Below are 20682 nucleotides of genomic sequence, written 5' to 3' on the forward strand. Positions count from 1 at the left end.
AATGTGGAGTTTTGGTTTTAGCTGTTATTTCCAGTGGAGTGTGAGTGGCTAATTGATCATTCATATGACAGGCTCAACTGGAGCGGAACTTCGCCTTCTGCAGAATAACATCGAATGGGAGGTTATCATTCGTTGCTATAGATGATGATCAAACCTCGCGCGCCGCTCGGTCATGGCGGGTCAGCAACGTGCACTCAATGTTTTACACCGCAGTGTAAAAGAGAATAGAAACAATAATGTGGGGTTGATCGAGGTTTACCAAATAATGTGATGGGCAGCGACTCAAGTAAACAAAAGGTAAGATATCTTCAGACGTAGCCTACACCTATGAAGTTATTACATTTTATCACATTTTTAGACAGTTTGCGCAGTATACTGCTTTAGCCTACTAATTAATCTACATTCTGATCTACATAAGTGATACATTTATATAGGAGGCTCGCAACAATATTGACATATGGATACATGTACGTCTCTGCGTGCAGCGAATAGAAACAGGTGATGAGCGCCTATATATTTGAACAGTTTTAAATGTATGGATATGTATTTTATTAACAGATTAATGAAATGTACGTAAACAGGAAAATGTGTTTTTAAATACAATTTAAAGTAAGTCTTACAATGAAATTTCAGAGGCACATGGAACTGGCCAATATGTTATGAGTGAGCTGTTTTTAATGCAAGGCGACTACTGGTCTGTGGGGAGTTCTATTAAAAGGGACGGGGGAGTGGCTCACTGTGGCTGCTGTGAACTTCTCTTGTTGTTGTGCCTGGAGTAGAATGTACTAGAAGCAATTCAAACAGACTGGACTCTGAGATCATCTACATGAAAATATCATTCATGAATGTCTTCAATATTCGTTTGTTTATTTGGCATGTTGGCACATTTTCGGTTTCATATGATACAGTATCTCCTCTATCCAATGCTGATTTATTCCTGCATGATTCTAGTGTGGCATATGCCAGTAAGTAACCTCGAGATGTTTGACATTTAATTGTAGTTACTTGCTGCACACAGCAAAACGTATAATTAAAGCCATCACTAATTAGAAAGCCGCTGTCCTCAATGTAGAGACAGGCACCAAGCCAAGAGTATAGAATAACTATCTTCAAAGTAATGACTCGGGACGTCGGGTTTGATATGAAAGCTTCTTTTAGTAATAATTCTTGATCACGTTACATTTAACAATTTTAGATTCTACAGAGCAATGCCAGTAAGATGCTAGCGTAAAGTGGCCAAATAATCACCTGTTAATTGCACTTAACTAGCGCGTTCACTCTCTACTTCCTGTCGCAAGGCATTCTGGAACTTGCAGTCAAAAGCGTAATTCAATACTAACCAATACAATTACATACGTAAATAACTGTAAAGAAATATCTTTAGATACAGCTCAATGAATTAACTTAAACATTAACTCTGTAACACATTAAAGTTACAACATCCTCCCCCCCCGATGAACAACTGTGTTCATCTAGATCTCTAGGCAGTATATCAACTGAATAGGTCTCCTCAACAAAGTCCCTGAAGCAGTACGAACTGAACATGATCTAACTAGGCCATCTCGGCCTGGAAACAGTTCCTCAATCTTTCCTAGTTTCCAGGTTTGTCTGGGTGTGTTATCTTCTCCTATGAGTACAACGTCACCCGCTTTCAGTGGGGTGGGCTGTGGTGTATCACAGCGGTGTGCTGACTTTAGATCCAGCAAGTAGTCTCTTCGCCAACTGTTCCAGAAGCTGGTCACAAGTCTCTGCCTGTACTTCCATCTGCGTGTCATGTCCTCCTTGTTTAGCGTTGGGTGCTGAGTGTCAGCTGGAAATGGCTTTGGAGGCAAAGAGATTAGTCGTTTACCCACCAGGAAGTGTGCTGGGGTCAGGGGTTGTGGTTCATCCACTTCATTGTGCACGAAGGTCAGAGGCCTAGAATTTAGAATTGCTTCAACCTCTGTCAGGACTGTGCACATCTCTTCAAAGTTGAGTGAAGCTCTCCCAAGAACCTTTCGCAGACATGTTTTCACTGACCTGACAAGTCTTTCCCAGAATCCGCCCCACCAGGCTGCTCGCTCGGCGATGAACCTCCAGGTGATGCCCCTTTCTGAGAAAAAAGCCAAGAGTTGGGGCTCTTCGATTACCTTCCACAGCTCTTTCAAGTCCTGATCAGCTCTCTTGAACGTTTTTGCATTGTCTGAGTAGATTACCTTGCATAATCCTCTCCTTGAGATGAATCTTTTTAGAGCTAACAGGAATTTCTCTGTGGACTGATCTGAGACCAGTTCCAAATGCACTGCTCTGGTTACCGCACAAGTGAACAGTGCAATGTATGACTTCTTCACAGACCCATTTTCTTTCACATAGAGCGGTCCTGCAAAATCCACACCTGTGACTTCAAATGGTGGCGATTCAGTTATTCTGTCTTTTGGTAAAGGCGCAGTGACCTGCTGTCCGGCTCTTGCCTTGAATCTTTTGCACACTATACATCTTGCCACTGTGCTCTTGACTAGCTGCCTAGCACGCAAGATCCAGTATCGCTCTCTGATTTGTACTAGAGTGTCTCTTGCTCCAGAATGCATCACCTTCTCATGGTGGTACTGTATCAGCATTTCTGAGTATCTGTACTTGTTGGGCAGAACCCATGGGTGCTGCTCTCTGAATGTGAAGCTGGACTGTTGCAGTCTTCCTCCTACACTGAGTAGTTCGTGTTCGTCCAGGAACGGTTTCAGTTCTCTGATTTTACAGTCATTGTTTAGGCTTTTTCCTGCCTTCAGTAGTTTGATCTCCTGTCCAAAACTCTGTTGTTGTGTTACCTTAATCCAGTACCTTTCTGCATCGAACAGTTCGTCAGCAGTCAGTTCACCTTGCATCTTTATGGTTGTACGAGCATTGGCTATGAATCTCTTTATCCAGGCGGTGACTCTGAACACTCTTTTCAGTTTGCTGTACCTTTCTAGCTCCAACACAGGTTCAGTGATTGCTGTGCTGTTTGCTGCGAGTTGTACAGTAACCTGGCCGCTGGACTTGAGTTCTATATTCACCTCTTCCGGAACCTTGTTATCATCAGTCTCTTCGGACTGATTGGGTGATATCAGAATTCTGGGTCCATTCCACCATAGCTCGCTCTGTGTCAAGTTTCGAACAGTTTGTCCTCTTGTAGGGAGGTCAGCTGGATTAGTTTTCCCTTCAATATGTGACCATGACTCTGGATTGGTCAAGGACTGGATCTCCGTCACTCTGTTCGCAACAAACTGTTTCCATTTCTGAACTGAGCTGCAAATCCAATGCAGCACGATCATCGAGTCTGTCCACATTTGGATCTGTTTTTCTTCCAATTTCAGTGTGGTCATCAAGTTGTTTGCGAGTCTCGCTCCAATCACAGCTCCCATGAGCTCCAGGCGTGGCAGCGTCATTTTCTTGAGTGGGGCTACCCTGGACTTGGATGCGACTAGACTTGTTGTTTCCCTGTCTTGTGACTCACCTTGCAAGTAAGCTACTGCACTGTAAGCCCTTTCACTTGCATCACAGAACACGTGTAGTTTCAGAGTGTGGCTATTCTGTGGCCGCATGTCTGTTCTGTACCACCTTGGTATGGTGAGCTGGTGTAACTGGGGTAGTTCTGAACACCACTGTTGCCATTCTCGTGTCAGATCAGGTGGTAATTCTTCGTCCCAGCTGAGTCCCCTCTCCCACATTTCCTGGAACATGCACTTGATCCTGATGGTGAAGGGAGTTAAGAAACCAAGAGGGTCGAAGATACGTGCAGACGACTGCAGAACACTTCTCTTTGTGTTTTCCTTTTGCTTTAGAATGCTCAGTAGCGGCCTGAGATCAAACACAAAGTCATCTGTTTCCGGTCTCCATACTAAACCTAAAACCTTCAGCACTAATCCTTGTGTTTCTAGCGTCAACGGGTGGTCAGTTGTCGTACTCTCCTCCCATTTTGTTTTCAATTCAGGAGAATTGGTCATCCACTTGCAGAGGTCCATGCCTGCAATCGACAGCATTCGCTTTGCAATTGTTGTCACAAGGTAAGCCTCTTCAACATTGCGTGAACTTGCAATGAAATCATCTACATAGAGTGACTCTCTCAGTATCTCTACAACTTCTGGTTGTTCTGTTTCATATTGTTTCAGGTGCTTCCTGATTGTAGCTGCCAGCAAAAATGGACTTGGGGAAGCTCCAAATACCACTCTTTTCATCCTCAGCACACGCAGCTCCTCTTCATTTTCTCCCCTTGGTGGGCCTGTGAGCCATAGAAATCTCACGGCGTCTCTGTCTCTCTCTGCTAGGGATATCTGCAGGAAAGCTTTCTTGATGTCTGCCATGAATGCGATCTCATGTAGTCTGAACTTTATCAGAACGCTAAGCAGATTCGGATTCAGGTTCGGTCCTGTGAGTAGACAGTCATTGAGGGATGGAGCCATCTTCATGGGACGAGGCATCAAACACCACTCTCAGTTTTGTTGTCACCTTATCTTCTCGGAGTACTGCATGGTGAGGTAAGTAGTATTTTACGTTGTCTGCACTTGATGCGTTGTCCTTGGGCACGTCCTCTGCCATATCCTGTTGTAAGTAGTCCTCTACCACTTCATTGTATCTGCTGTACAACGTCACATCCTTCTTCAGTCTTTTCTTCAGACCTTCAAACCGTTTCTTGGCGATTCTATAGTTGTCTTTGAGTTCTGGCATTTCTCGTTTCCATGGCAACTCCACGTGGTATCGCCCATCTTTGAAGGTGGTTGTTTCCTCGAACCTCTGTAGAGCCTCGGTTTCCTCTGGGTTCTGTGTTTTCTCGCTTATAATACCCAGAGACTCAAGCTCCCAGAATGCATGCAGTTGTTTGGAGACTAGTGTGTCTTCATCAAGTGGGATGAACATGCAAGTTGCCTCGGCGACACTTGACATGAACACGGGTCCCTGCACCGACCATCCAAAGGTGCTCTCTAAAGCAACCAGCGTCTCCGTCAGTCGCTCCACTCTGCCTGATACTATCTGCCAGTAGTAGTCTGCTCCTATCAGGACAGAGAGTTCAGGATCATTGTCATCTCCTGGAAAGTCTGCGAGCTGCAGTCCCTTTCTATTGAGCTCATGTCGAATCTGTTCACCAGGAACCTTCATCACAGCTGTGCACACTTGTGGGGTTTCAATTGCCTCTATCTCTATTCTCTGCTGTTTGTCCCAGACATTCTCCAAGATGACTTTCACTGTGTTGCGTTGGGATGTTGCTGGGGCAGAGGAGCCAAACGTGTGAAGAGTGAGTGCCTCTTGTCTGATTACTGGTAGCTTCAAGCCCTTCACAAGGTTTTCATGTATGAAGCTTCTCTGACTGCCTCCATCTAGTAAGCAACGAGCTATCTTCCTGCCCGATGGGCCTTCTACCCATGCCTTTGCCGTTTGTAGCAACACAGTGTTCTGTCCATCTGGTTTCATCTTCACTGAATGGGGAATAACTGAGGAAACAACAGCATCTGCAGAAACAGTAGGGGGTTGCACCTCACTCCTCTTACCAGCACACACAGCAATGTGATGTCTGCTTCCACATGTTGCACATGACACATCTTTGACTTTACAGAATTTTGCTATGTGTCTCTGTCCTAAACATACAAAGCATCTTCCCATTTTCTTTAGTTTCTCTTTGCGTGCAGCAATATTGTGGTCAGGGCAGTTTTCTGATTTGTGGTCTGCACTGTCACAGAATAGGCAGTTTTGTTCCTTCTGGCTGGCTGTATGCAGTGCTGCAGCAGAGGGCATGTTGGGTCTTTTTGTTTTCATTTCATTGGAGAAGCATGACTTGTTCCATGGTTTGCTCTCTTTCTGTTGGTTGCATGATCTTGTCATTTGTAGCGCTCTCTCCCTGCTCTGAACCTCCTTCTGTAGGAAACTGACAATCTCAGACACTTTCCATTCATCATCTACTCCCCTCTGACGACTATAGTCAAGAGCTATGTCCTCTGGAATCATCTGCAGTAAGATTGGGCATAGTAGGCTTCCATAGGTTTCTGACACTACACCCAGTGATTCCAGGCTCCTAATCTGAATTTCACATTCATCATATAGCTGCCTCAATGCATTTAGATCAGAGGATTTCTTCACAGGGGTGAGATTCAGCAGCTTTGACATATGAGCACTAATCACAAGATCTTTTCTTCCAAATCTGCTCTTGAGTAGAGCGATTGCATCATCATAGTTACTGTCTTAACATCAGTCCTGCTACTGCCTTTGCAGCTGGTCCAGTGAGATATGTTTTCAGATAGGTAAACTTCTCTTTATTACACAGTGAATCATTGTTGTGAATAGCAGTCTCATACTGACTCAAACTCCTGCCACATACTGACATCTCCATAGAATGTCTCAATAATCAACTTTGGTAGCCTTTCTGATTGTCTCTGTGATCTGTTTGAGTTAGCGTCACTCACCCGTGCTGCTAGTGGATTGAGATCCTGGTTTTTCTGTATCACTCGTTGTGCACGGCTCTTCAGCATGATAACGCGCTCTTTGTAATCCTCCGTGCATGCAATCTCTGCCTCCAATCCGTCCAATGGGGTTAACTGTTCAATTCCACGATCAAATTCAAACAAACTGTTCTCCTTAGCTAACAGCAATTCCAACAATGTACTCAAGTGATCGGTATCCGGATTTGACTGGGTTATTTCCACGTCAATCTGATTCAAAATCCGTGTTGTGGCACCTCGAATGGTACCCCGCTTTCGTCTCATTCTTTCGGTTTCATGCCAACGTTCCTCCTCAGCCATTTCAGCTGCTTCTTCGTCGCAGCTCATATCCCGGGTTTCGGCACCAAAATATAGAATAACTATCTTCAAAGTAATGACTCGGGACGTCGGGTTTGATATGAAAGCTTCTTTTAGTAATAATACTTGATCACGTTACATTTAACAACTTTAGATTCTACAGAGCAATGCAAGTAAGATGCTAGCGCAAAGGAGCCAAAATAATCACCTGTTAATTGCACTTAACTAGCGCGTTCACTCTCTACTTCCTGTCGCAAGGCATTCTGGAACTTGCAGTCAAAAGCATAATTCAATACTAACCAATACAATTACATACGTAAATAACTGTAAAGAAATATCTTTAGATACAGCTCAATGAATTAACTTAAACATTAACTCTGTAACACATTAAAGTTACAACAAAGAGAGACGACGCTATCAAGCCTGGCATGGCCTTCTCTCCAATATGGGAATATCCTTTACTGACGGAATTCGCCACATTGGCCCACCTGGTCTGGCCACACAGTGCATGGTGCTCGGCGGTGGAGCCCCAATCCCTGAGGACCTCCTCCTCCCAGGAGACAGCCCTCAGAAGCCTGTCATGGAGTGGACTCTCCCTGGCTTAATCTCAATCTTTCTGCCTGAGTTCCCACACCCTAAATTCCCTGGGCAAGACAATTTCCAGGTAGTCCTCCTTAACTTAATTTGCATTGAGCACTTGGTCCACAGATGTTATCAATGTTTTCAGCAGATCTAATGAAATCATAAATTGATAGGGACACAACAGATAAATCACAAACGTATTACTTCTATATGGGGGGAATAAATTATGTGATGGTCTGTCTGATGTAAAAAAAAAATATTTAAAAAAATAGAAAAAAAATATGTGTAACCTACCTGTGATGATACTAACATTTAATAATATTGCAACATTTGAATCTCTCTTTCTCTCCATGACATTCAGATCCTGGGCTTCATAGCCAAAGGCTCCTTTGGTCCTATCTTGAAAGTAAAGGACAGGTCGAAGGAGAAGACTTATGCCGTTAAGGTGAATCTCTCCTCAGCCTCCTGCCACATCACATTTAACCAGCACTATATTTCATGTGACATCTACACACATCTAGTTTATTCTATGTCCACTGTATTTAATGTTCTTATATTGTGTTGCTCTACAGGTTTTATCCTGAGATACTGAAGCATGGGGTCCTGGAACAGTCAAAGGAGGAGGTCATCATTCAGGTAGGTCACACTGCAGGATGACCTGTGAAGCTGCTATCCTGAGCAGGCTTTAGCTTAGGGCCTGACTTAGTTTAGGGGATAACATGCTGGAAACAATGACTCACTGAGCTCTAATAATGACTATGCCAATTATCCCTATGAGCTCCTGTGCAACAAGAAGCATGGTCCCATGGAGCTTTTGCTGTAAGAAAAACAACCTTTACCATCATTCAAGATATCTGGTTGCATTCAGATCCCTCCTAAATCACATTGTTCTACTGAGTGTCTTTGCTGACATCCACACTTGTTGCTGCTGTTGTGTGTTGCCTGTTGCGTTGCAGCGGCAGGTCAGCCACCCATTCCTCCACAATCTGCAGGATTGCTGGCAGACCCAGCGTCACCTCTTCATTAGTGAGTGACTAATGTGATATAACTAGATCCCTCCTTCCCCTTTGTTTTATCCTCTCCTCTATTTACCCTCCCTGTGTCTCACATAGGAGCTTCCCACTGGGAACAGACGTCAATTCAACATCTATTCCACATTGGTTCAACGTAGTTTCATTGAAATGTCGTGGAAACAACTGTAATTCAACCAGTGGGTTGTCTCACTCTCCCTAGCAGGAGCGTCTACTATGGCATTGACTGGCCTTGCTGCTATTTAGTGTTGTCTCCCTCAGTTTGAGCCCCATGACTCAAACTGAGGGAGACAACATAATTATACTGCCATCTGCTGAGATGTCAGGGTGTAGCATACAGTCCTGTGGCCTCTGAACTGGTTTCCCCTTCCTTTGATTTATTAATAACACCCTTATTAGTGGATAAAGGCATGTTTGAGTTAATTTTTGTCTCTGACTGACACACATCTCCTTACCCAACATAACCCCTTTCCCTTCCCACGCTTCCCCCAGCCTTAAAAAACTAGCCACTGTGTGACTTCCGACAATTTAGTTTTATTCCTGTTGATTCTCTCCTCCATTGCTCCTTCCTTTTCAAGTGCTTGTGTTTTAGCAGGGGTCATCTAGTCCCAGCCCTGGATCAGTGTACTGTACATAGCCTTGTTATGTACTAAGATGGATCATTGTATGTGATTGTGTCTGTCTTCCCACAGTGTGTGAATACTGCAGTACTGGAGACCTGTATACCTACTGGTTACTGAAGGGCCAGTTTGGGGAGGATGAGGCTCGGGTGTTCGCTGCAGAGCTAGGCTGTGCTTTGGGTGAGTATCCCTCAAGTGTATATGCACAATATAGTTCTGCAAAATGTGTATGAAATCCTTGTTTAAGTTTCACCTTTACTTGGATTATAATGTGTGTCCGATCGGTAGGTTTCCTTCACAACTTTGGGATCATGCATAGGGATGTGAAGGTAGGAACGTTTCTTTTGATAATGAACATTATACTTTATACATAACTTATGCATTTTTTAATCTAAATAACTTATATTCATAACTTAACAGAAAAGATTATAATCATCTGATTATTCTGGATTTTTTAGATGGAGAATGTCCTTCTGTCTGACCAAGGTAATGCTGGCTAAAATAATATACTTATATATATAATATATGCCATTTAGCAGACACTTTTATCCAAAGCGACCTAGTCATGCATGTGTAGCACATAGTGATGTGTGAAACGTACTCCTCAGCCTTAAGTGTCCCGCTTGCACCACCTCAATAGCTATCATTTGAGGTGGCGCGATTGGCTAAGACGCTTTAGGGAGGACGGTCACGTGTTTGTGAGGCAGAGATCCTGAGTTGGCGCCAGGTATGGGCCAAATCGGGAGCAAGTGGTCCCCGCTAAGCAAGTAGTGTGATGTCTTTTACACATGCATACATTTTACTTAGGGTTTAGTTTACTTTCTACTACTATAAAATATAAGAGAACACTAGAGGCCCTTATAATAAAGTGGACACTTTAGGATTGTTGTTGTATGGAAGATATAGTTCTATAGTGAAACTAATTTAAACTGCATATTAGTCAGGTAGAATAACCAGAATTGGATTTGTGAAGTACTGTATGTAAAATACTACTGTATCTATTTGATGCAGGTCATCTGCGTTTAACTGACTTTGGACTCTCTCGCCGTCTTGAGCGGGGCTCAAGAGCATTTACAATTTGTGGGACAATCCAATACATGGGTGAGATGCATGGGATCAGGAAAAGTTAATGATTACAACACATTAAGCACATATTATAATCTCACTGTGATGGTCCTCTCTCTGAACAGCTCCTGAAGTCCTGAGTGGGGGTCCCTACAGCCATGCTGCTGATTGGTGGTCTCTCGGCGTTCTGTTGTTCTCATTGGTGGCCGGAAAGGTGCAGTCACCACCACAGTTCATCATCTTAACTGAATATGTGATGATTTAATAGTTGTTAGAAAGGTTGTTTTTCTTCTTTTTTGAGCTCAGTCCTGTCTAAATCTAGAGATGTTGTTGATGCTAATTCTGTCCTTGTCACCTCCATAGTTCCCTGTGCCTCCAGAGCCAGACCACTCCAACATGCTGAGAAAGGTCAGAGATTGCCCATACTCCATGCCCAAGACCTTCAACCCTGCACTGACCCTTCTGCTCACAGAGGTCAGAGGTCATATGTAGTTGGATTGTCTCAGATTAGGAAACACATTTACCTTTTAAACAGAATATAAACAAATTCTCAATGCTCTTATTTCTTTCTCTATCCTATTTGTGACTAGCTCCTATGCAAGAACCCAGCTCATCGCCTGCGTAGCCTGGAGCGCTTCAAAAGGCAGACGTTTTTCCGTGGCACTTCCTTTGACTCTCAACTGCTACAGAAGAGACCCGTTGAACTAATTCTAGAACTGAAGAACCATCCTGATCGTCCAGCCATAGCCATGCGAGGCCTGTCTATGGACTACTTCCAGAACTTTGACATACTCCACTCCCCTACCAGCTCCACTGACATGTCACCTACTTTGGCCAACATTGACCTGAGCCAGACCCTGGCTACAGCTCAGGGTTTTAGCACATGAGATGTGCATGTGCTACTGTGACTCAATACTGACTGTAGTGGAAACAAGTATGGACATGTATTTGATATATACATTTTGTACCACATGGATACATGGTTGTGAAAAAGCTCCTGTATGTTTTCTTTATTTACATGGCCTATTTGGCTCCCTCTTTTCCTCTGTATACCTCTTTGTATACCCATTTAATGGAGTGATAATTATAGATGAGCTTTAATGGACTGAAAACCACCACTTACCAAAAAAGGTTTAGAACATTTCTATTTCCCATTGAGTACTGCAACTCAAAGCCTCAAGGCTCTGCCAAATGGCACTTTCCAAATGTGGATCAACCACCTGCATGTTTGACCTTTTACCTTTGTTATTACATTTGTATAAGAAGATCTCTATTTTCCTGAAAATCCTTTCACATATATTTTTTTTAACAAAGTATTTATTTAATTCTGTGTAATTTTAGGTTTGATTGCTTAGGCCATCTGATTATTTGATTGACTGTTGTGTGTGATCACAATGCCTTTGACTGTTCAAAGTCCTGCTCTATACCCATTTCTCATTAGATTTCACTAACTGTTGTTGTGTTTTACCCAACCACAGTAACATCTGAAAAATGAAAGCCCCTATGAACTCATGATGGAGTTGTCTCCTGTCATGATATACTAGGAGAAATATCAAAGGAAATAGGTACCTTTATGCATAGGCTCTATTTGGAGCCACTTGAAGTGTTAAAAATAGTTGATAAGTTCCACAGGTTTTTTAGGTTAGGTGTTTTTAGCTGTTCCAGATAGAGCCTGAGTCACTTCAGGCACCTGATCATCAGTCATGACAGCAGAGAACATACACACATTTGAGCCAGTACAATACAAGAGGTGGCTTTCAGTTTAAGTGTTGTAACCAACAGAAAAGTATACATCTTACAGAGTATTATTCATTTGGAATCTCAAATGTTTTTTCACCTGAAATCTGTGTGGTTCAGTTGGTAGAGCATGGAGGTTGCAACGTCCCGTCATGGGTTCGAGTCCTGTGGGGCCCTGGACACCCATATGAAAATGTATGGATGATGCACTACTGCAAGTCCTTTTGGATAAACGCATCTGCTAAATGGCATATATAATATATTATGTTAACACATACTGTACATTATTTGTATTGCACTACAACTGGATACATAAAGACAACTTTTTCCTCAGACTTTAGTGTGATGGTGACCTATTTGGTAAAACACCAAGAAACCCTTAAGGGAGCAACATTAATAGGACAGAAAATTAAAGAACAGATAAAGCATAATCATTAAATGTTTTAATTAGGTTCAAACAGAAAAAAATAGCTACTGCCCCAATGGAGATGGCTAAATATAATCTAAGCACAAGACCCAGTCATCTTCCTAAAATGTCTCCTGAATAGGAAGGTCTAGTGGTTTTCTCTCTCTCTGCGGTCTGACACTGAATTCCCCTTTAGGCCCTTGTCTTAGATAGGTCTGGTATAGTATGTCTGTGGCGTTAGTCCAGTGACCCACATCTTTACATTGGTGGACACCTCTAGCACACTGACTCAATTATAGAGAGGGGGATGAAGAAGTCCCATAAAATAACTAGAACAAGTGAGATGTCCTAGAAAAGTGGAAAACATATTTTCTAATTTCTATACAGAAAAGGGGCAGAGGGAGATATTAAACTTCCCAAATAAAGGATCAAATACTTGATGAGAATTAAGTATTTACTGTCAAATACAAGTCATTCTTGGTAGAATTATCTACACATTTTATCCAACGACATCGAGTGAAAATGTAACAACTGAATATGCCACCATAAAGCCAATGTAGCATATCACTGTTGATCTTCATGTGATGAACCTGATCTCGAGTATCAACCTATGTAAAGTACTCAAACATTGATTGTTATATCTTGTTCACAGAAAATAAATACATTCTGACCCCATTTCTCTCGAATCTATGTCACAGTTCTATATTCGGTCATGTATATACACTGGAAACACCATTTCTGAACCTATTAATACCCATGATTTACTACTAATGCATAATGCAGAAATGTATAGGAGTGTTTGAATTGCTCTGAGACTGAGCTTTTCCTCTGGGTCTTAGGGGATGTCCGAATTGCCAAGAGATTCAGAAATGTGCCCAAGGCATAGTTCAACCCAATTACATAAGTCTATGATTTCAACTAATTAGCAGAAATTAGTGAGCAAAGGGGTTGTGGTTTAACCCTTAAATGAGGTTTCGCTGAAGGGTTATTATAGCTTCAGAAAAAGTTATTGGGCCAACATACTGTAATAAACCTGGGTGTACACAATAGTGCTGTTTAAAGTAGCCAGACTTCATGAAATCTAACTTCTATGTATATAAAATTAAGAGAAAAACAAAACTGTCATTTGGAATGATTAATTAGGTCAATGTTTCATCCACTGAATTATTGATTGAACTGCCATTGGGCCAACTTCTCAGAACAAGACAACTTGTACTCGCAAGACAAGTGTATTGTTATTATTGTAATGACTTGGAATGATGGATTAGTTTTAGTTGAATACAGAGGCTGGTGGAGGGAACTATAGGAGGACAAGCTCATTGTAATGACTGGAATGGAATCAATGGAATGGTACCAAACACATCAAACATATGGAAACAACGTGTTTGAGCCCGTTCCATTGATACCATTCCAGCCATTACAATGAGCCTGTTCTCCTATAGCTCCTCCCACCAGCCTCCTCTGGTTGAATGCATTTGTCCATATTTATTTATTATCCATCAACAAGCCCCACCCCATCGTTAAGCCCCGCCCTAGAGGTATTGAGTGGGATACAAGGGAGCAGCAGTCTGTCAGACATCGCAGTGGCCATCACTTCTCCAGTGAACAACTGAATTCTGAATTAGCATCCTGTCAGGTAAGGTTCTCAAGTTTTCTTGACATTCACTTTTCATTTCAGCAAGCTTTAGTAAACATGATAGATAATATGATATTTAGAAATGTTCAACTATATGTAATGAGTGGGACCCAGATATGCTGATGATGCGATTAAATTAATGATTTTTATGTTTTATTTGGAAAACTAAAGATTTTTTAAATTTACTAAACCAATATAAAGGAGTGGATTCGAGTTACATGATAAGTCAATGCATGGTAGATAAATATTTTTACTGGCTACTGTCGTATTTTTCCTCGGTTATTGCAGACAGTGGAGTGCAAAAGCTGAGCGTCTGTGTTGACATGGTGATTTGCCATACCCACTATCAAGGGATGTGATATGAACGCATGAATCAACAAGTGCATTGTGCGACCCCACAGATCACTGTAGTCAGCGCTGCTGCATCAGCAAGTGGGAAGTGTGATTAGTGGCCTTCTGCTTTCAATAAACAGTACTCATACAGTAGAAATATATAGCCTCTATGTGAATGATAAAGTTGAAGTTGGAAGTTCACATACACCTTAGCCAAATACATTTAAACTCAGTTTCGCACAATTCCTGACATTTAATCAGAGTAAAAATGTCCTGTCTTAGATCAGTTAGGATCACTACTTAATTTTAAGAATGTGAAATGTCAGAATAATAGTAGAGAGAACGATATATTTCAGCTTTTATTTATTTCACATTCCCAGTGGGTCAGAAGTTTACATACACTCAATTCGTTTTTGGTAGCATTGCCTTTAAATTGTTTAACTTGGATCAAACGTTTCGGTTAGCCTTCCACAAGCTTCCCACAATAAGTTAGGTGAATTTTGGCCCATTCCTCCTGACAGAGCTGGTGTAACTGAGTCAGGTTTGTAGGCCTCCTTGCTCACAAGCGCTTTTTCAGTTCTGCCCACAAATTTTCTATAGGATTGAGGTCAGGGCTTTGTGATGGCCACTCCAATACCTTGACTTTGTTGTACTTAAGCCATTTTGCCACAACTTTGGAAGTATGCTTTTGGTCAATGTCCATCTGGAAGACCCATTTGCGACCAAGCTTTAACTTCCTGACTGATGTCTTGAGATGTTTCTTCAATATAGCCACATAATTTTCCTCCCTCATGATGCCATCTATTTTGTGAAGTGCACCAGTCCCTTCTGCAGCAAAGCACCCCCACAACATGATGCTGCCACCCCCATGCTTCACAGTTGGGATGGTGTTCTTTGGCTTGCAAGCATCCCCCTTTTTCCTCCAAACATAACGATGGTCATTATGGCCAAGCAGTTCTATTTTTGTTCCATCAGACCAGAGGACATTTCTACAAAAAGTATGATCTTTGTCCCCATGTGCAGTTGCAAACCGTAGTCTGGCTTTTTTATGGCGGTTTTGGAGCAGTGATTTCTTCCTTGCTGAGCGGCCTCGCCGAAACAGATGAACGTGGTACCTTCAGGTGTTTGGAAATTGCTCCCCAGGATGAACCAGACTTGTGGAGGTCTACAATTTATTTTCTGAGGTCTTGGCTGATTTCTTTTGATTTTCCCAAGGAGGCACTGAGTTTGAAGGTAGGCCTTGAAATACATCCACAGGTACACTTCCAATTGACTCAAATTATGTCAATTAGCCTATCAGAAGCTTCTAAAGCCATGGCATCATTTTCTGGAATTTTCCAAGCTGTTTAAAGGCACAGTCAACTTAGTGTATGTAAACTTCTGACCCACTGGAATTGTGATACAGGCAATTATAAGTGAAATAATCTGTCTGTAAACAATTGTTGGAAAAATTACTTGTGTCATGCACAAAGTAGATGTCCTAACTGACTTCCCAAAACTATAGTTTGTTAACAAGAAATTTGTGGAGTGGTTGAAAAATTAGTTTTAATGACTCCAAATGTATGTAAACTTCCGACTTCAACTGTATGTATTACTACATCATCATTTTTTTATTTCACTTACCAATTTGATATTGCTACTACAGCTACACAGAACCAGGGTAATATTTCTGAAAAAGCTCTGGTTTGGACTGACAAAATTCCCTCACCTTTCTTGTGCCTCCTGGGATATTTGTCAGTAGCGCCCACCTCAACAGTGACAACATGCCGAAGGTTGTCTGGATTACTGAGTTGTTGGCTGAGAGTTTTATATTTCAGCTCTGACTGTGCCTCTTAGCTGTACTTTAGAGTGTGGGAAAGAGAGAGGGAGTTGAGAGGAATACATTTTGGGGGAATGAAAATGCTTGAAGAGATTGAAAACAAGCAAGCAACAATCAATGAGGGAAATGTGTTGGGGTATATATTTTGGACAAAGAAGCTGGACATATTTCTCCATTGGTTGTCATCATTGGCATCAAGCCATTCTTATATTTTAAATTTTTTATTTAACCTTCATTTAACTAGGCAAGTCAGTTAAAAACAAATTCTTATTTACAATATCAGCCAAACCCGGACGATGCTGGGCCAATTGTGCACCGCCCTATGGGACTCCTAATCACGGCCGGTTGTGATACAGCCTGTGTAGTCCTTGACTTTTTCTTATTAAATAGCTATTTTTGGTTGTTTATGAGACCCCAACAGAGAAAATGTATTGTATTGTATTGTATTGTTTGGTGAGTGAATATTGATCAATATAGACCAGAAAAGATGTGCACAATCTGATATCCCTATGCAGGTTGTGTGATCGACCCTCTCAGGATGACGCACCAATTCCCAGCCCTCTCCAGTGGTCAGAAGCAGGAGCTCCAAGAGATTGCCCTTCGTATCGTCACTCCAGGGAAGGGCATCCTGGCTGCTGATGAGTCTGTTGGTTAGTAGGGAGCTCTGTATGTTCTCTCTGCACTGGAAAACAGTTGGAATGAAAATGATTACGTAACAATCTACATGTATGTATGGTATTAACAATAACAGTGGGACCTACTTTCAAGAAATCAGACAAATGTTAATTTCCAGTGGTGCTTGCCAGAACCCTCTACAAAGCAGTGGTACAGGATGGTATCCAATAGATTATTCCGTTTTTATAAATGTAGGTTTACCAGACTGTGAACATGTTTGTTTCTAATGTTCCTGGAAACAGGCAGCATGGCAAAGCGCCTTAACCAGATAGGGGTTGAGAACACTGAGGAGAACCGCCGGCAGTACCGCCAGATCCTCTTCAGGGCTGATGACCGCATCAACAGCTGCATCGGAGGAGTCATCTTCTTCCATGAGACGCTGTACCAGCACGCTGATGATGGCACGCCCTTTGTCAAGATAATCAAGGACAGGGGCATCACTGTGGGAATCAAGGTACTGTACGAGCAAAGCGGTCGAAGGGGCCAATGGTGATATCTGAAGTATGTTTTATGTCTCTGGTCTTTAGCTTGGGCAAGAATACCTCTTGACCCTACTTCTACTGTATATAACATTATCGAGGGAAGGAATGAGAATGTAGAACATAAGGCTACTTGATATGCCTCAATAGACAGTTCCAGGAAGGGAACAGGTTTCAACATTATGGAGGCCAAAAGGTAGCACAGATACACTCGGATCAGGAGTTCTACCCCTGATGGGGTAGATGGGACAGTGCTATGGGTAGAATGGCTGCTATTAATATCAACACCATCTGGATGAAAATAAGCTGGCTTTAAGACATGGAGAAGATCAGTGTGAAGGGGAGGGAGGACCGTTGTCATTCTTATTTTTGATCTGCTTTATCTCTTTCTTCAGGTTGACAAGGGTGTTGTCCCCTTGGCAGGAACCAATGGAGAATCTACCACTCAGGGTAGGGCTAAGACCTCTTGGGTTCTAGTCAATCTGATCATCATAACTATCTGAATTTGACAGTTACAAAATGTAGTCTGCCACTCATTGGTGAATCGCAATCCTTACCAGCCTTGTTAATTTATTTTTCATCCTAAAGGACTGGATGGGCTCTCAGAACGCTGTGTTCAGTATAAGAAGGATGGGGCAAACTTTGCTAAGTGGCGCTGTGTGTTCAAGATCAGTGAGACCACCCCCTCTAAACTGTCCATTGAAGAGAATGCAAATGTCCTGGCTCGGTATTCAAGCATTTGCCAGCAGGTAAGGACTCCACAAATGCAGTTTAATAAAGGCACAATATCAGGTATGATGAAATATCATAATTGCAGGAGGTAACATCAGCAACGCCTTCTAATCATGCGGATTATGTCATTTTTCTTTCACCCAGCATGGGATTGTGCCTATTGTGGAGCCAGAGATTTTGTCTGATGGAGATCATGATCTGAGGCGTTGTCAGTATGTCACAGAGAAGGTGGGACCGTACCCCAACTCTTAACCTATTAGTGTGTAATATGTATTTCTAACATTGCCAGTTTATCATGTTCCATGTGTTCCCCGTGTTGTGCAGGTGCTAGCTGCATTGTACAAGGCCATGTCTGACCATCATGTGTACCTGGAGGGCACTCTGCTCAAGCCCAATATGGCCACTCCTGGCCACAGCTGCCCCACCAAATACAGCGCAGAGGAGGTCGCCATGGCAACGGTTACAGCCTTGCGCCGCACCGTCCCTCCTGCTGTCACGGGTAAGGTCATAGGCCATTGACCAGTTATATTGCCTCTCACTCTCAATGAAGCTCAGAAAGAGAGTACACACAATACCAGTGTCAGATTCAGTCACTATACCAGTGATTTGGCATTATGAACATATATTCATTTATTGGCAGTTTGTAAAGCACTTATGGTGCTGATAGAAATCCATTAACTGTTCACTCACAGCAATTTCTAATTATTTTCTGTGTGTGCAGGAGTAACGTTCCTTTCTGGGGGTCAGAGTGAAGAGGAGGCCTCTGTCCACCTGAATGCCATCAACAACTGCTCCCTGGTGAAGCCCTGGGCCCTCAGCTTCTCGTACGGCCGAGCCCTGCAGATCTCCGCACTCAAAACCTGGCGTGGACATAAAGAGAATGAGAGTGCTGCCACTGAGCAGTTTATCAAGAGAGCAGAGGCATGTACATCACTTTGTTTTCAGCCTCTTGATCAACCTGGCTTTCATCTTTTAGCACTTAGTGTTGTTGAGGAACATATTTCTTTTTTTTTAGCATTTCACCATTTTCCGAGTGGAACGGTCATCTGAGGAAGTGATCTATGTATTCAGCTGACATGAAGTGAGTTTCACCCCTAACAGTGTTTGTCCCTCATACCCCCACCCCCTTTCTCTCACTATCAGGTGAATGGCTTGGCCTGTCAGGGGAAGTACACTGGTGGCGGGGACAGTGAATCTGATCAGATCTTTGTGGCCAATCATGCATACTGAAGAGCCAGTGATGCCTCACATTATAGCTTTGGCTAACCAATAGCATCGTCCACTGTCACTGCTATAGCAATGGCCAATCGCAGGCATGTGCTGTCTACAATCTGTATTCTAGGAGTTATAATATAGTTACTTGAGTGTACACACTTGTTATTAAAAGAAATTGCACATTGGTGGACACACTAGATGTAAGGGTCTAATGAAATTAGTCATTGACGGATGGCCTTTGATTAGACACTTTCAACAATATTATTGTAACCTCTGAGATGACAACATGTTCTTGTGGTAGTATCTCGCAAAATGAAACCTAACTGATGTTTGGTTGATTCATTATTTATTTTGATGAGATCCAGAATCAACTTCTGCCATGTAAAGCCACTTTCCAAACTGCTGCACTAAGCATTAGATAGGGTGCGTGGTGTAGGCCTATTGTGTGTGACGAGAATGGAGAACTCTAGCTTTCTTGAAGAGACCATATTGCCATTCTAAATTCTGGATTTATGATGGGATATGTGTGTCTACACAAAATAGCTGTGTGAAGATTCTATTTTGTAGAAATTGTGTGTGTGTTCTAGCATAGAGGCAGAAAGTTCCAAAGACGTGGTTTTGGATGAACTAATGGACAGCTGGACTTAACAGTAAATAGTGTTGGTGGAAAAATGTTATTTTTGTGACTTAGCTAAGTATTGTTCTCTATGCAACTGATTATCAAATACTGTAGTGCAAAAGTAATAACAATAAATTGTGTTGAGTTGAAACAATCTGGGAATTCTGGTTTTATTTCTCATAAATTAATCTTGGTTAAACCAGAATTAAAAGATCCCATAATTTGGTCAGATGCTCATGCTCCATAGTCTGTCCATGAGAGACTAGGCCTAGTCACAAATAAAACAAATTGTAACTGCACCAAAGAGTAGGCCTACCTACACATTGCATGATTTTTACATTATTTTCTACAGTAGAGTCAAACTGAGAATGTTATACAGTTCTTGATTTTAACAGAATTCTTAGTTAATTTATCCTCACCCATAAACTAGTAGTCTACTTGTAGCTTGTCATCTGATTTGCTTTCCCATACCATGGTCCATGGCACCATCTACTGGCTTAAGAGTAGTTGACGATGATATATTAGGGTGTTTTCACATAGTCCTCTTTAAAAATAACCCATCTCAGTCCTCTTTAGGGTGAACAAAAAAAAGCTAAAGAACTATTTAATTTTTGTATTCACACTGCCCTTGCCTCTGAATGAGGACTAAACTATTTTGCCAGTTCACTTCACCTATGTTGTGGACTGAGTCCTCTTTGCATTCACATTGATATGTTTAGAAAGGAACCAAAATCTTTTTCCAACATGCACTCTGGGTTTTTACAAAGTGCAGGACAAGCCATTCAATCAGAATGTGTTATCGGACAGCTAGATATACCTACTTACATTTTGGAAGCTAATAGATTGCATTTCATTAAAATATCAGACATAATAATTTAATCAGAATATACTATTAACACGTACAACAGAATAACTGCAGAATAAATAATGCTGTAATTGAAAATTGTACACCCAATGTAGGCTACTGCCCCTTTAAGAGCTAGAATACTGTAT

The 20682-nt window shown here is 42.0% G+C and overlaps 2 protein-coding genes across 2 annotated transcripts; both read left to right on the forward strand.

The window, feature by feature from the left end:
* The first annotated feature begins 7185 nt into the window (after window positions 1–7185).
* LOC120018541 (ribosomal protein S6 kinase-related protein-like) lies at window positions 7186–10982 on the forward strand. Its single transcript, XM_038961761.1, has 10 exons — window positions 7186–7404; window positions 7684–7767; window positions 8279–8348; window positions 9046–9153; window positions 9262–9302; window positions 9432–9459; window positions 9985–10074; window positions 10164–10252; window positions 10402–10512; window positions 10629–10982. The coding sequence occupies exons 1-10, from the start codon at window positions 7186–7188 to the stop codon at window positions 10923–10925; spliced, it is 1137 nt and encodes a 378-aa protein (XP_038817689.1). The 3' UTR covers window positions 10926–10982.
* A 2787-nt stretch (window positions 10983–13769) lies between these two features.
* On the forward strand, window positions 13770–19843 carry LOC120018756 (fructose-bisphosphate aldolase C-like). Its single transcript, XM_038961962.1, has 9 exons — window positions 13770–13817; window positions 16485–16619; window positions 16887–17098; window positions 17519–17573; window positions 17712–17872; window positions 18000–18083; window positions 18180–18354; window positions 18577–18776; window positions 18999–19843. Exons 2-9 carry the CDS (start codon window positions 16508–16510, stop codon window positions 19083–19085), a joined length of 1086 nt encoding a protein of 361 aa, XP_038817890.1. The 5' UTR covers window positions 13770–13817; window positions 16485–16507; the 3' UTR covers window positions 19086–19843.
* The last annotated feature ends 839 nt before the right edge of the window (window positions 19844–20682 follow it).

Source organism: Salvelinus namaycush, chromosome 23, assembly GCF_016432855.1.
Source record: "Salvelinus namaycush isolate Seneca chromosome 23, SaNama_1.0, whole genome shotgun sequence".
NCBI lineage: Eukaryota > Metazoa > Chordata > Actinopteri > Salmoniformes > Salmonidae > Salvelinus > Salvelinus namaycush.

Excerpts from the sequence above, each read along its gene's own strand:
- LOC120018756 (XM_038961962.1), top strand. The coding sequence starts at position 16,508 with ATGACGCACCAATTCCCAGCCCTCTCCAGTGGTCAGAAGCAGGAGCTC. Across the intron at positions 17,574-17,711 it reads TGGAGAATCTACCACTCAGG|GACTGGATGGGCTCTCAGAA; the intron begins GTAGGGCTAAGA and ends TTCATCCTAAAG. Across the intron at positions 18,355-18,576 it reads CGTCCCTCCTGCTGTCACGG|GAGTAACGTTCCTTTCTGGG; the intron begins GTAAGGTCATAG and ends CTGTGTGTGCAG.
- LOC120018541 (XM_038961761.1), top strand. The coding sequence starts at position 7,186 with ATGGGAATATCCTTTACTGACGGAATTCGCCACATTGGCCCACCTGGT. Across the intron at positions 7,405-7,683 it reads CTGGGCAAGACAATTTCCAG|ATCCTGGGCTTCATAGCCAA; the intron begins GTAGTCCTCCTT and ends CATGACATTCAG. Across the intron at positions 10,253-10,401 it reads TCTCATTGGTGGCCGGAAAG|TTCCCTGTGCCTCCAGAGCC; the intron begins GTGCAGTCACCA and ends TCACCTCCATAG.